General features: G+C 38.1%; 1 protein-coding gene across 18 annotated transcripts in view; it reads right to left on the reverse strand.

The window, feature by feature from the left end:
• TMCC1 (transmembrane and coiled-coil domain family 1) overlaps nucleotides 1-14,511 on the reverse strand; it is a 180,000-nt gene that overhangs the window by 28,138 nt on the left and 137,351 nt on the right. For 2 of the 18 annotated variants that reach the window (XR_013994921.1, XM_081073151.1), the window contains exon 1: nucleotides 11,428-11,881. The exons of 15 other annotated variants lie outside the window; for them this stretch is intronic. Coding sequence is in view for 1 of the 3 variants with exons in the window: in XM_081073152.1 (XP_080929278.1) it covers nucleotides 11,727-11,789 (63 nt within the window). In the remaining 2 variants the exon portion in view is untranslated. Of the gene's footprint in view, nucleotides 1-11,427; nucleotides 11,899-14,511 lie in introns of those variants that run through there. One more of the 18 variants, XM_081073152.1, reaches the window with a different exon arrangement.

Raw genomic sequence — 14,511 nt, forward strand, 5'->3', positions numbered from 1 at the left:
TTTCTATTCTAGCAGGGACACTTATCGGTAGCTGGAGACAGGCTGAAGAAAGTTAGGAAGGCATTGCTAAAAGCGACAAGGAAGGATGAACATGGCACACTCTTGAGAGTTAAAATCCCACATCACAAGTGACTGATAAACTTGGGCACGATAACATGAAGACTTGAAAGGGGCAGTAAGAACAAGTCAGTGACAAAGTTCAGGCCTTTTGGAGCTCAAATTTTGTGAGTTCTAGCTAATGAACGATTTTTATTAGGCAATGGATTCTAAAACATACACAATGACTTTTCCTTTCACATGAGTAAGCAACGATTTAAAAGACTTGAAGAAAAAGACAAGCTGCTCACATTTTAAAACTTAAACGGCCTTGTTTCCCCAAAAATAAGACCTAGCCAGACAATCAGCTCTAATACGTCTTTTGGAGCAAAAATTAATATAAGACCGGGTCTTATTTTACCATAGTATAAGACTGGGTCTTATATAATATATAATATAAGATAGTATAATATAATAAATATATATTAATATAATAATATATTACATTAAAAATAAGATCGGGTCTTATATAATATTAATTTTATTATATTAATTTTTGCTCCAAAAGACGCATTAGAACTGACTGTCAGGCTAAGTCAAACAGGGTATTACATTTCAAAGCCGTTAGCCAAAGCTGGGAAGAGGTTAGTTTTCCTAACTCAGGAGGAAAAAAAAAAAACGTTCAAGAAGGTGCCCCTGGTGGCTTGTGGTGGTGAATTAGAGTAGGGCTTATGCCAAAAGGCTTTAGAAACTTCTCTATTGAGCAATAACAGAAATAAATAATAAAATAACCATCTCAGGGTAATAAAAATTCCCAGTAAGTATGTCTAATCACAAACTTCCCATCCTGGAGATTAAGAGCACACTCTTTTCCTTGCTTACAGTCCCTAATCTGTCACCAGCAACAATTTGCTAGATATAGGTTACCCTCATATTAAAAAAAGTTGAATGACATTTTTGTGATGACAGTAATACACCAATTCTGAAATATTTAGGAAATGCTAATAATTAACTTGTCAGTCTAGAGATGCATTCTCTTATTTTCATCTTGGTTGTATCTCCTCAGTTTGCCATTTGAGCAGAAATCATGCTGATCTCTAACTCTAAAACACATTTAGTTCATTACTGGATTCAATATATTACTATTGATGTGAATAAAAACAATATTTCTTTCTAGATATCTAGAACACATATGAAATATTGTGCATTTAAGTAAAATCAAAAGGTAATTTAAAACCAAAATGAGTAATAGGATGATATTATGCTCCACTAATACAAAAGAATATCCAGAATAGTTAGGGACTAGCACAGCAACTCTTTTGCATCACATCCTCCATCTGCCCCATTCATCTTTAAGTACATGTTAACATGCAGTGCAAGGGCCAGAGGAAGGCAGAAAGGGAGGATGAGTCAGAGTTCCAGATAGTCAAGTTGCCAAGAGTTGTAACAAGAGCTCTTGGAAACCCACTCTCTTCAGTGCGTTAGGTTCACTCTCATGTTGTACAGGGTTCCCACTGTGTGATTTTCTTTCTGAATGGGATTTCAGATGCCATAACTGCAGTATGTAACATGACCCTGACTGTGTATTTATGTGTAATAGCTCAAAATCTACCACAGTATAAAAGGAAAGCGATATGAAACACTATTAGCTCCAATATTGCCAACTTAAATGTCTGGATGGTCTAGTTTACTTAGATTCTTTGTTATTAATTTGAATAATTTGAATAATTTACATGCACTCTGTTGTCTAAAGAAGTGTAGATCTGGAAATCAAGTTTATTACTCTTGGAGGATAAAAATGGTAAAAAGATGGTTTTGAGACTAGAATCAAAGTTTGATTATATCTCTAAAACCGAAAAAAAAAAAAACCCAATAAACTTGCAATATAATTATTTACAAATGACCAGAGTTTGGATGTGATCTTATTTCTCTACACAGTAACTAAAGAAATAAACCATATTGTCTTTAATCTGACTTCTCTCCTACCTGGGCTATGTCCTTCCAGTGCATGGTTCCCCTGCAAGAATCCAGCTGACAGAACCACTGTCTTCAGCATCCAAAGAAAACTAACCTACAGCTTCAGTGGGAGAGTAGTTTAACATCTAAAACCATGAGTCACTGGATTACTCAGTCACTACTCCCAATTTTGGCAGGCTCTGTCCTCAAAAAGGAAGGAGAGAAGAAAAGGAGAAATTCCAAGAGGGGAGTGGAGGGAAAGAGAGAAGAAGAAAGAGGAAGATACACTGACCTACAGAATTACAGGTTAGCTATTGAACAAAGCCCTTCAACATGTAACAATAAAAAATTAGATTCCTATCTCATTACAAACAACTAAATTGCAAACGTGAAAAGCAAATTTTAAACCTTTTAGAAGGCAGTATTGGAAAATAGAGAACGATTTTCTTAAACATACACAAAAAGGCACAGATCAGAACAACCAGATTCCTGAATCTGGCTACATTTAGGGTAGTAGTGAAGCATGGATTCTGGCATAAACTGCTTGGGTTCAAATCTGGCTTTGCCACTTACCAGCCATGTGACCTTGGGCAAGTTACTTAACCTCTGTATCAATTTTATCAATTGTAAAAGGGAGGTAATACTAATGTCCACTTTAGAAGATGGCTGCAAGGAAGAAATGAGTCAATAAACATAAAAGTGCTCAAAACATACCAGGCACAGAGTAAGCGGTTATTACTGGCTATTATTTTTGTACCATGTAACTGGTTTTTTAAAAAAATTCAAATATTGGAAGATTCAACTATACTTCCTTCTAAGATCTTTCACTTTTCAGGCACAAACAGGGGACATGTAGAGAGTTTGAACCAAAGAAATAACGTAATTCAACACTACAGTAAAATAGTAACAGTCACCTTTCTGGAGAGTTGGTCTTGTGGCTGGGCAGCTGGCTAGCTCATCTCCCATCCTCACAATAATCCTCTAGAGCAGAAATTGTTATGACTAATTTACAAATGACCTGCCGGCTGAGGTGCCTTCTTCCACCTCCGCATAAGGCAGGGGGACAGCAGCCGGTTCACCTACTCAACAGGGCCGCCCCGGGCTAGATCCTGAAGGGCCTACCAGTCTGATCACACCCACCAGGATAGCAAATCCTAGCCACTTATGGCTGAGGTTACAATTAATTTGTGTAGAAAAATGCTAGGACCACAAATTGGTCAAATGTATTTTGACTCCTTATAAGTTAGGCAATGTGCTACAAGGCTAGAGATGTGGTCAAAGCCGCGATTCATATCTCACTGTGGCTATAATCAGCAGACTATATTGCTTTGCTTGCATTTTGTCTCGTACTGTTAAGAATTCATTTGCCAGGCGTAAATTATCTATTAACTGATCTAAATTAATTGATCAGAAAACAGCCCAAGAGAACATTTAAACAGAGATTCCTCAAAACACCAATTAATAAGGAGCAAAGAAGAGCCATTTAGAGCAGAGTATTTGATAAGCTTTATAATGGCTTACAATTTTCATTTGCAAACATTAAAAATCTAAGGGAATGAAAGTGTCAGAACATAGTGGTACTCAGCTTTGAGAACGATGATGTATAAAGGCAATATGGTGGAAAGGGCATGGACAAGAGCAAAAGCACCTGGCTTCAAACCTGCCTTTGCTACCTTACTAACTTCGTGTTTTGGGCCATTTACTTGTTCTCTTTGAGCCCAAGTTTTCTTATCTACACAATAAAGTTATTAACATTTTCTCATGAGATTACTTGAAAACATGTTAAATGTGTGTTAGATCAGATTATTCCTCCAAATATGGTAAACATTCAAGAAGTTACCTTTTTCTATTCCTTATAATATGGTTCATTACTCAACATCCAAATTTGTAACCAGAAAAGATTCAGAAATCCCAGACCTGACACTGCTATCTTCAGTACAAGACAACATGAAGTCATCTTATCTATGCTTTATAGAGTACTGGGTGTCCTTTGGGAAATTTCATATTCTGCACACTAAACAATCCACATCATTCTGAGAAAATGAAGAAGGCATTTTAGGGCAAAAGAAGAAGTGAGTGGTGAGTGGGGAAATCTTTGTACAATAATTAATCTGAAAACAAACAGAAGTTGGACTATTTTGGTTTTTCTGAAAGTAGTCTTTTCCAGGGCCAATTTCATAGAACAGGTTGTGCGGAGTGGCCTGTGTAAACTTAATGCTGGGGCACCTGTACACCCAGTTCCATTGCTCTGCTAAAATTTTATCTCAGAGCTATAGTGACCATGTTTTTGGACCAAAATTGGAGTGTGTAGTTCAATTTAAGCGCACTTAGTGGAGGCAATTCAAGTGCACTTAGTGGGGGAGACCACTCCCCAAACCCCATACAATGGTAATCCCTAGAGATTCATAATCTTGACCACCAGTCCAGGGCATGCTCTCCTTCCCTTTTCTGGATAACTACTATTCATCCAGACCCAGCTCAGGTACAACCTCCTCCAGGAAATCTTTCCTGACAACCTCCTCTCCCAGGTGGATTAGTGGCTCTTCCTTCATATTCCCATATAGCTATATACACACATTTCTATTACTGACCTCATCACATTATGCTGAAATGACTGTTGAGGTGCCTTGCCTCCCCTGACAGTTCCTGAGGGCAGGGATCATGTCACATTTATCTTTGTACCGCAAGATGCTAGCACATGCCTTGTACAAAGAAAATACCCAGTGAATGTCTTTATTATACACGCTCACCAGCATCTCCCTAACATGATCCTTCTGGATCTTAGACGCCAGGCAGTGACTGAGCCTATGTTACTATAAATGGAACAAACGCCCGAGTTTTTGTAAAAAAACTAGCTTCCAATAGGTGATACTTATCTCTCCCTCCGAGGCGGTTGAGAGAAAACTACTGACTGGGTTGCATATCAGTTTAGATTATTAACATCCTCTCTGGCCCACCCTGCACCAACCCAACTGCAAAATATCCACTATGGGATCTCGATCTGCTGCTCTGAATTGCTTTGTCACACAGGAAGACTGACTTCCTGGTTTACCTGAAAGACATCCTTGGGGATTACCACTGCCAGGTGTACTTCAGGCCTGATGTGTGGACTTAATGGATCCATGTGAGCCTGGCCGGAGGATTTATGCTCCTCTTAACAGAACTTTGCAAAATGTCTCTTATGTACACAACCTATGTTAGGCATGGGAGGTACTACAAAAAAAAAAAAAAAAAAAGGCAAGCTCTTCAGGAGCCTCTAATCCTGGTAGTGATGGTGTAAGCAGACAATAACGTGCTGCTTTGTCCTGGTTAAGTGTTATTTTTATATGCAGAGTCTTTGAGCTAGGAAGGAACCTAAAGGGTCATCCAGTTAAGAAAATTTATTTTACAGATGAATAACAGATTTTAAGAGAAAGATTTCTCCCCAATACCTAAAAGAAAAAAATAAATGACATATACTGAAAATAAGGAGATGAGATTCTGTATGCCACTGAAAGTATCCAAGCAGAGACTTCACGCCTGCATGTTAAGAACGTTATATGAAGATATACTGATTGACAGTTGGAACATATGATCCAAGTTTCCTTCTAATTCTAAGATTTTAACTTTTGTTAAAAGAAAAAATAAATAGCAACTCCGGCTAGGGATTATTTAAAAATCATTCTTACACGACTTCAGAATGAAGAATGATAGTTTGAAGCACACAAATCTGCTAATGCTAAAATTAGTTTCTATTTTCTGAGCATGAGCTAACCAGTAAAAGGAGGTGACACAGAAAAATGTTTTCACTGCTGAGAATTTAAAAATACATACAAAATCCATATGCAGATAAGCCATTTGTAAAACTGCCACCAATGGGTACCCCTTTACAAGTTAATTCCCTACAAATACTTTTATGACAAGTCTCATTAAAACAAAAGATTTCTAAGACTCAACTTAATCCTATTTATTTCGAGCAATTTTGATAAAATAAAATTCTAAAGTAGTGGAAGAATTTGGAAAGCTCCATGGAGTCTGTGAGAACCTGGCTCTCCCTGAACTGGCTTGTTAGGTAGTTTAGGAAGAGCAGAGGCTCTAAGGAGGGGCTGTCCGAACTATACGGTCTCATCCCATTTTAGGGCCTAATTAATCCTTTCTCTCAAAATGGTTTTAAATACCACTTATTTGCTAACAACTTCCGAATGTAAACCTCCAGCCCACATGTCCCTTAACTCTAAACTTACATATCCAATTACCTACTCACTATCCCTACATGAACGTCTAACAGCCATTTCAAACTTACTATGTACAGAACTGAGTTCCTGATATCCCCCAAACCTGCTGCTCCTGCAGTCTTTCCCATTTCAGCTAATGGCTATTTCATTTACCCACGTGCTCAGATACAAAGCCTTGCAGTCAGCTTTTACTCCTCTTTCCCCCCCAATACCTATCCAATTAAGAACAGTATTAAGCAATAGCTGTTAAAACACATAGTATAGTACTTACTGTGTGCCAGGCACTGTTCTAAACCCTTTGTATGTATACTAACTTGTTTAATTCTTAAAACGACACTACAAGGTGGGTATTATTATCATATTTATTTTATAGCTAAGAAAACGGAAGCATAAAGAATTAAATTGTCTAAGATCACAAAGTAAAGAAGTGGCAAAGACAATGATTTAACCCAGACAGTCTGGCTACAAAGTCTGCGTTGTTAGCCCTTATGTACACACGCTATGTTGCCCCCGCAGATGTTGTGGGCTCTACTTGCTAAAAAGAAAGCAGAATCTGACCACTTCTCAGTGAATCTCCACTGCTGCCCACCTGGTCTAAGCCACTATCAGCTCTCACCTAGACTACTGCAATAGTCTCCTAACTATTAACTGCAATAATATTTTAATAGTCAATTATTTGCAGAACAGTCAGAGTGGTCCTTTTAAAATATAAGTCAGATCACAACAGTTCTTATTTTTTTTAACTTTAAAAAATTTACTTAAGTGTGTTTTTCCAGGACCCATCAGCTCCAAGTCAAGTAGTTGTTTCAATCTAGTTGTGGAGGGGGCAGCTCACAGTGGCCCATGTGGGGATCGAACCAGCAACCTTGCTGTTAGAGCTCGCACTGTAACCAACTGCTACCCAGCCTCCCCCACAACAGTCTTTTACCTCCAAAACTTTCCAGTGGCTCCCTATCTCAGTCAGAGTAAAAGCCAAAGCCCTTTCAATGGCCTAAATGACCATGATCTGGCACCGGCACCACATCCATTACCTCCCTGACTGTATCTCCTACTACTCATCCCTTTATTCCACTGCCACCAGCTACAATGGCCTCCGTGCTGTTCCTGGAATGTGCCAGCTATGCCCCATTTCAAGGCTTTTTCACTTAGGGTTCTTTCTGCCTGGAATGCTCTTTCCCAGACTTCATGGTTTACACCAGCATCTCCTTTAAATCTTTGTTCCAATGTCACCTTAGAATGAGGATTTCTCTGACACCCTATTTAAAACTGTGACCTCCACTTCCATTATGAATTCCTTATTCTCTCTCCTGGCTTTATTTTCCACATTGGACTTTTTATTATCTTCTGACATACATTCTCGTACTTGTATCTATCACCAAAAACTAGAATGTGAGGTCCATGAAGGCACTGATTTTTGTTTTGTCTACTTGTGTTTCTCTAACACCTGAAACTGTGCATAGCACATATTCACAGGTAAGTGAATAGGAAATACTTTCATAGCCCAGGATCTTAATAAATCAGAGGTTGACTTCTAATGAGCCTTGAAATATTGTACCTTCACACATTAAAAAAAAATCAGATATTTCTTAATTTAAAAAAGCGGGAGTTGGTTTACACTTTTATATGCATCGCACTAATACACGTTAGTATCCTCTCTCTTGTTTTATTCAAAATATGAGTTAAATACCCAACATCATTACTTTCCTATGTGAACTATTTGGCTACTTCTAGGATTGTCTCACTAGGCTTACTCCTCAGACATCTTTTGAGGCTATGAAAGCTCAAGTTTCGATCTGGTTTATGTGTCAATCTGATGGTGCTGATTACGCTGCGAGTAGCAAAAGTAGTAGTAATTGAGTGTTTACTATATACCTGGTAGTACTGTAAGTGTTTTGCTTGTATTTTTTAGTTAATCCTCAAAACAACCTTCGGAAATACACTATTATAATCCCCATTTTACAGCTGAGGAAATTGCTTCAGGAGACCACGTAAAGGGAATTGCCCAAGGTCATACAACCAGGAAGTGGCAGGGCCAAGATTTAAACTCAGAAGATTTGGCTTCCGAGTCCTTGCTTTTAACTACTTCACTGTAATACTTTTCAAAACAGCCGTGATCACTACCACCTAGACCAACAGAAAAAGGAGGCACTGACGGTTTCTACAGAGTTAGACTCCGGATGGGAATTCCATATTTAGGATTACACCCTCCTTCCATATATATATATAGAGAGAGAGAATGAAGTGGGGTACTGCGGGGGATGTGAAGCTGGGAGCGGCATGGCACTGTCCGAAAGCAGCTTATATAATGGGAAGAAGTATAGACAAAAAGTCATTTAACATTTCCAGGGTCTTTAAAAACTTATGACTCTTCAGGTATCAGAGAGACAGTATACACAGCAGGCATTTACATTAACTTTATAGGTATATCTATTTTATTCTATTGTACAAAAAAGCATCTATGTTCTCAAAATTACAGATTCTAAGGAAAAAAATAGCCCAGAGTAGCACTTGTCAAAGGTTTTGTTTGTTTTTTTTTTGTATTTGTTTTTAAATGAACTGAAACTTGATCTATTGAGAAGAGTCTATGAAGAGTACAAGAATGATCTGTCTCCTGTTTAAATTTCTCTTAAAATAATTTTTATGCAGTTGCAGGTAGCCAGGCAATGTTAGAACTACAGCATTCTTTTGCAATACAATATTTAGAATTGCTCCGATTTTCCCAGTCAGGATCTATGATGACAAACCACGATATATAAACCACCTTTCTTAAATAGAACGTGAAGAATATAATCTAGTTTATACTTCCAAGTTACAGTGGGAAACTTGTGACTTAAAAAAGGACTAAATTAAACACATCTATGAATAACTGACAAATACGTGACTGGTATGGATTTGTTCCTCAGGTTTTTAAGTGGAAGTATAATATAACTCTTAAAAGGGGTTAAGAAATCACTGAAATTCAGGCTCCACTGCATGAGATAATGAGAAGGAAATTCAATTATTCAGACTTCTGAAAAGGCAAACTGAATGCTTAAGCCTTTGTGAAAAAACTACTTAAATGAAAAGAAACTAACCTTCCCAACTTGTTTCTGCATTTCTGTTCTCTGTTGGGGGTGGGGGGTAGAAGAGAGGCTCCAGCAGTGGCAGTACTATTCTATCAGGGAACACTAAAAACTACTTGAGGCATTCCTCTTGCAATACATAGTCTTACCCAGCCTTAACAATTATCCAGTCTTAAATGCCAGTAGTAACCTCCTCATGGATTCTGGAATTATTCCAGAGACTGGCAAAAGAGGAGACACAGAGAACAAGATCAGCTACGGATGCAGGTCCATAATATCTCGGCCAATTCTTTCACATGTGATGAGCAATAGCAAGATTTCAATTTTTTGGATAAATTACAAATAAAATAATGGTAGATGATGAAAATGACTACTTCAGGGATTTTGCATATGAAAGGAAGAACATTTCTACTATGTATCTAGGTTATCTGCAGGGTAAAAATGTAGGACAGCCTACAGAAAACTAGAAGCAGATGGGGAAAGGACATTATAGTGCTATATTAAGAAGCAGGTTGTGGAAAAGATCGAAGCTTTTACTACAATTTATTTTGCAATTATCCTTGCAATTTGTTTTCCTGATGTATGAAGAAAAAGAACAAAGTGCTGTGATAAAAAGAATAAAGTAAGGGAGGGAAACCTACTTTAGATTGGGAGGTCATAGAAGAATTTTTTGAACAGGGGCATTTGAACTGAGCTCTCGAAGACAGAAAAGGAAGTTGCTACTTTAGCCAGGTCATGAATGAAGACAAGTATTATTACTGTAGGTTACATGAGTTAAGAGAATACAGAATTTGGAATTTTATCATCATCAAGATGAAAATACACAGTTAACACGGCAATTCAAAAAAAAAAGATAAAAGAAAAAGGATTTATCTGTTCACTGCTTCTGAGAATTCACTTGATAAAGGCTGAGACTTTTGGTTGTGTTACCAAAAAAGCTTAAGGAAGGCCAGAAGGATGGTGAGAGAGGAACAGGTCAGTAACCAGGGACAGGGCCACCTGCCCAGTAACCTAACGGAGTATACGGATAGCTGTATTTATACGGCTTACATAACCAATGAGTCAGCAAAATGGCAGGTGTCAATGGGTCTCTCCTGTGCCCACTATAGGCAGCTAGGCTCTCTCCACTGGTGAGAAGTGGGGCCCAAGAACAAGATCTGAGGGAGACTAAACAAAATAGTTACCATACTTTCCAACAATCCTTGCCTAAGTTAAACTGAGGAAAAGGAAACCTAATGCTTGGAAAAACATAAAAAAGAGGGTCTAACTTAAAGCAAATCAGAGCAAGGTGATTCCAGTGAGATTCTATGGATCTAATGTGACCTATTTCTTTAACTTATAATAAAACGCTTATTAAAGATTCCAAAATCAAGACTCTAAAATGTGCTGAAAGCAAAACCTAGATTTCAGAGGGAAAATGTCTATCTTTCTTGGGGGTCCATAAATATTTCAGGGCTATTTTCTACAACTATCTTTACTCTAATAAACGCTACTACGTATTAATAATAACAGAAAAGGGCTTCACAATGATAGAACTGGGGTCTGGCAAATGAAAATGTACAAAATGGAACATAAAAGGGATTAAATCACAGAATAGGCAGAATACAGCACTAATAACCACTTGATATTGAAGAGCAGTGATAATGAATCCAAGACAAACACCCACCAACGCACAACTATGAAAATAGCAGATTCCTCATCCCGCCTTCCTCCACTTCCATAGTTATGTTCTCAGCCTATTACTATTACTGTTCCAGTGGCAACAATTCAGAGCAGAAAGCCTTTATTTTTTTTCTTCTCCACCACAGGCCATAGGAAAAGCTGGGGGGAAGGGGGAGGTAAGTATGACTGTTCAAAGAAGGGAAAGAAATGTCCGTCAGACAGCATCCTTGGCTCTGTAAATTCTTGGCTTCTGCCTGTTCATGGATATCTGAGAAAACTTGATAATTATCTCTGAAGGTCACAACTGAATGACCAGAAATAATGTTTTACTTTCTGGCTCCCTTGGCCATCCCTTTCAATCAAATGTGAATCTGCAAAATGTTTTAGTTATTGCCAAGAGGCAATTCTATGCAGTTGATACAGAAACAAACAAACAACAACAACAGAAACACAAGAAAAAACAAATCCAACAAACACAAGCAACACATTTATCTTACCAAAACCCCCTGTCAGGCAGTCTGCTGATTTTGCTTGCCACAAAGCTCATCCTTCATTTGTAAATTGGCCAGAGCAAGCTTGGATTGTGAAAACAAATCACAACCTCTTTTGGCCGTAAGCTCTTTCCATTTGTCCCAGCTTCCAAGCTGCAGAGGAGCTGTGGCACAGTCTGTCACGGCTGCACATACTTGGTTTCCGAGAATAACGCTGTAAATGAGGACAGCTACCACTGGGAATGCATGGCCCTCCCAAAGAGCCAGCTGAAATGAAGCTTCTAGTGGATTCCTGGGCTTCTCACCTTCACAGCCTCAGAGAAGGGCCTTTCACAGAGCAGGCAGGCACAGCCGCACCACATCAACATCCCTGCACAGCCAGCCCTCCGCAGTGCCGGCCTCGGCCTGCATCCCGTGCGGGCACTGTCTCCTGCATCAACTCAGAGCCCTTTCTACATCCGGGAGCCTGGGAGGACTCGGTGCTGAATAAACAGAAAGCTGCTGCCAAATAAACGTACGTGTGTGTGTGTGTGTGTGTGTGTGTGTGTGTGTGGTTTGCTAGAGCTGCTAATGCAAATGAAGTTTGACTCTGAGGATGGAGATCACAGACAGTCTCTCTGCCTCTCTTCTCAAGCTGTGAGCATTTTTATAGAAGACAAAAGCATCCAACTGGTTGAATTTAAAGCTACAGGACCTTAATTCAATATTCACATTTCTCTTCTCATTTAAAAACCAGATAAGGTTTAGAGAATAGCTTAAAGAAGGTTAAAAACACTGTTTAGGTAGCTTGGTTTAATAAATATGAAGAAAAAAACAATCTCCCCATGTTTTGATAAAAGACTAAAAGATTGCCAGAACAGATTTCCATGCTTTCCTAATGTTTCTTCTCTTATTTTTCACTTGAGGTTCACAAAGTCATTTAAACAAAAATTGAGCAAGAAAAAGAAAATTGAGCATGAGACCCTAAAGTCTTATTTACCATGGACAAAGAAAAAAACCGCTTCTGAATGAAAGGCACTGGAGTTCTCCAAAGTTTAAGCAACAGACTAAAACACCACAATTGTAAGCCCAGGCTCAGTCCTTTACCATTATATATTACTTAGTGAATACTCACGCTACTGCATTAAAGAACAAAACATCTTAAAGATACTATTCCTGCTCTGAAAATGTCACTTGGGGATTTAGGCAAGCTATGAGATCTGAGCTTTATTTCTTCATTTGTAAGAATAGTTTCGGGGAATGCACTCAGGAAGAATTTTAATGATTATAAAATACAGTGTAGCATGTACAATGTATAATACCTAGTAACATTCCTCTTTGGTTAATATGGAAAGAAATCAGATATGAAGACAGATTGATATAATGCAGTGCAGTCATTTCTATGAAACTACAGCTGTGATAATTTCTGTTCTTTTAAAGTATGGGGCTGGAAGTTCAGGCCAGCACAGCAGTAAGAGGGCAAAGGTCTTTCCAAACAGCATTTACCAGTTTCATATAGCATTTTTTCATTTAAATCAGATAAAGCCCTCTAAATTGAATCCAAAGCACCCTGAATGCATATGAAGAAAATTCTGAATTGAAACCATAGCTCCAGAAATTTCTCTTCTATCTCTAGAGGCACAGAACTCTGATATTAACTCTCCAGAACAAATAAAGAATTTTATGACTTAATACAAGTTTTGTCCTTGCTTAAAAATTAGCTTGTAAGGTTTCAAAAGGGTAAATATTTGTTTCTACAAAAACGATGGCAAAATACCCAATCTTCCACCACTAGCATCAAATACTGACGTGTGCTTAATTCTGTTTACTAGCATTTTTAATATATCTTCTTTTAAGATAATTATACTCATTGTAGAAAACTTTGAAAACATGAATGGTCATAAAAGAAAGCAAAAATTATTTGTAATCTCACTGCTCAGACAAAACCAAACCAGATACTGTTATGAGGCTCTTTTACCCTCTTCCCTACATTGAGATCAATGAAGCACGCATTTGAGACAAGGTGCCATAAAATCAAAACTGTCTTGATTGGATGAGCTACCATATGGAAGACAGAGGCCCTGAAGAGTTGCCAGGGTCTAAAGCAAACCTTGTGTATAAGAAATGTTCATTGTATATTTGTATGAGTCATGATTTTACTTTTAAAAAATGATCCTTACAGTTTTTGAGGTTCCACCGAGATGCCAGTGGATTTACCTGAGTTGCCAGGTAAGTGCCCCTCACTGGCTGCGTTCTCCCAGATACAGCTCTTCTTGGCTCCCAAAGTAAATCTCACACGGCAATAGAACTTTAATTTTGCTGACTTTCTGGTTCTCTCAAAAAATTTTTTTTTCTCTTGCTGATTTTGTTTTTGTTTACTATTTATGCACAGTTGATAAGTTACTCCTCACTGATGGCAGCACTGGTTTAGAATTTGATTTTTATGGTTGACTATTTGGTAGTCTCTGTTGAAGGGTGTGAAACAAAAAGAGAACCACTTTAAAGAACAACAGTTGGCTTTATATATGGAGCCAATGCCTATAAAGAAGCCCTCCCACGAAAACTGACCTGATGCCTGAGTTACAGGGTCCCTGGTTTATAGGTGGTAAGGAAGCTTACTTGCTTCCTGGTAAGCCTTAGCAAATATTGGGGCCTTGAAAGACGAGATTAACTCACCCAAATTTATCAGCACTGAGGGTGAAATCTAGTGAGAGAGTTTCCTAGTTGTGGTTTCCTAACCTTGGAATAATAAAATAACAGGTTGTAAAAAATCCAATCTAAGATTTTTTATGAAAAATTCCATATAGAAACAAATATTGTAGCCTTAGTAGTTGCTCAAAACTGTATGGTTCTGGATTTGCAAAGAAATTTTAAGGATGTCTATATGATTGAGTAGCACTCTTGCTGCACTTACATAAATAATCAGGTCAAACCTAATGAGACTGAGAATAATCTTCGGAAAGCATTTACGATCACTAGAAGGATGGGAGATAGTCAGCAGAAATTGTGAAAAACTGAAATGGTGGAAGGTTTTAAGTGTCTTTTCGGGAGAATGCCCAGTGTTTTACTGGATTCTCTGGGGGTTATCTGATTGTGTAAAGGTGTCCATCT

Source organism: Rhinolophus hipposideros, assembly GCF_964194185.1.
Source record: "Rhinolophus hipposideros genome assembly, chromosome: 14".
NCBI classification, from domain to species: Eukaryota; Metazoa; Chordata; class Mammalia; order Chiroptera; family Rhinolophidae; genus Rhinolophus; species Rhinolophus hipposideros.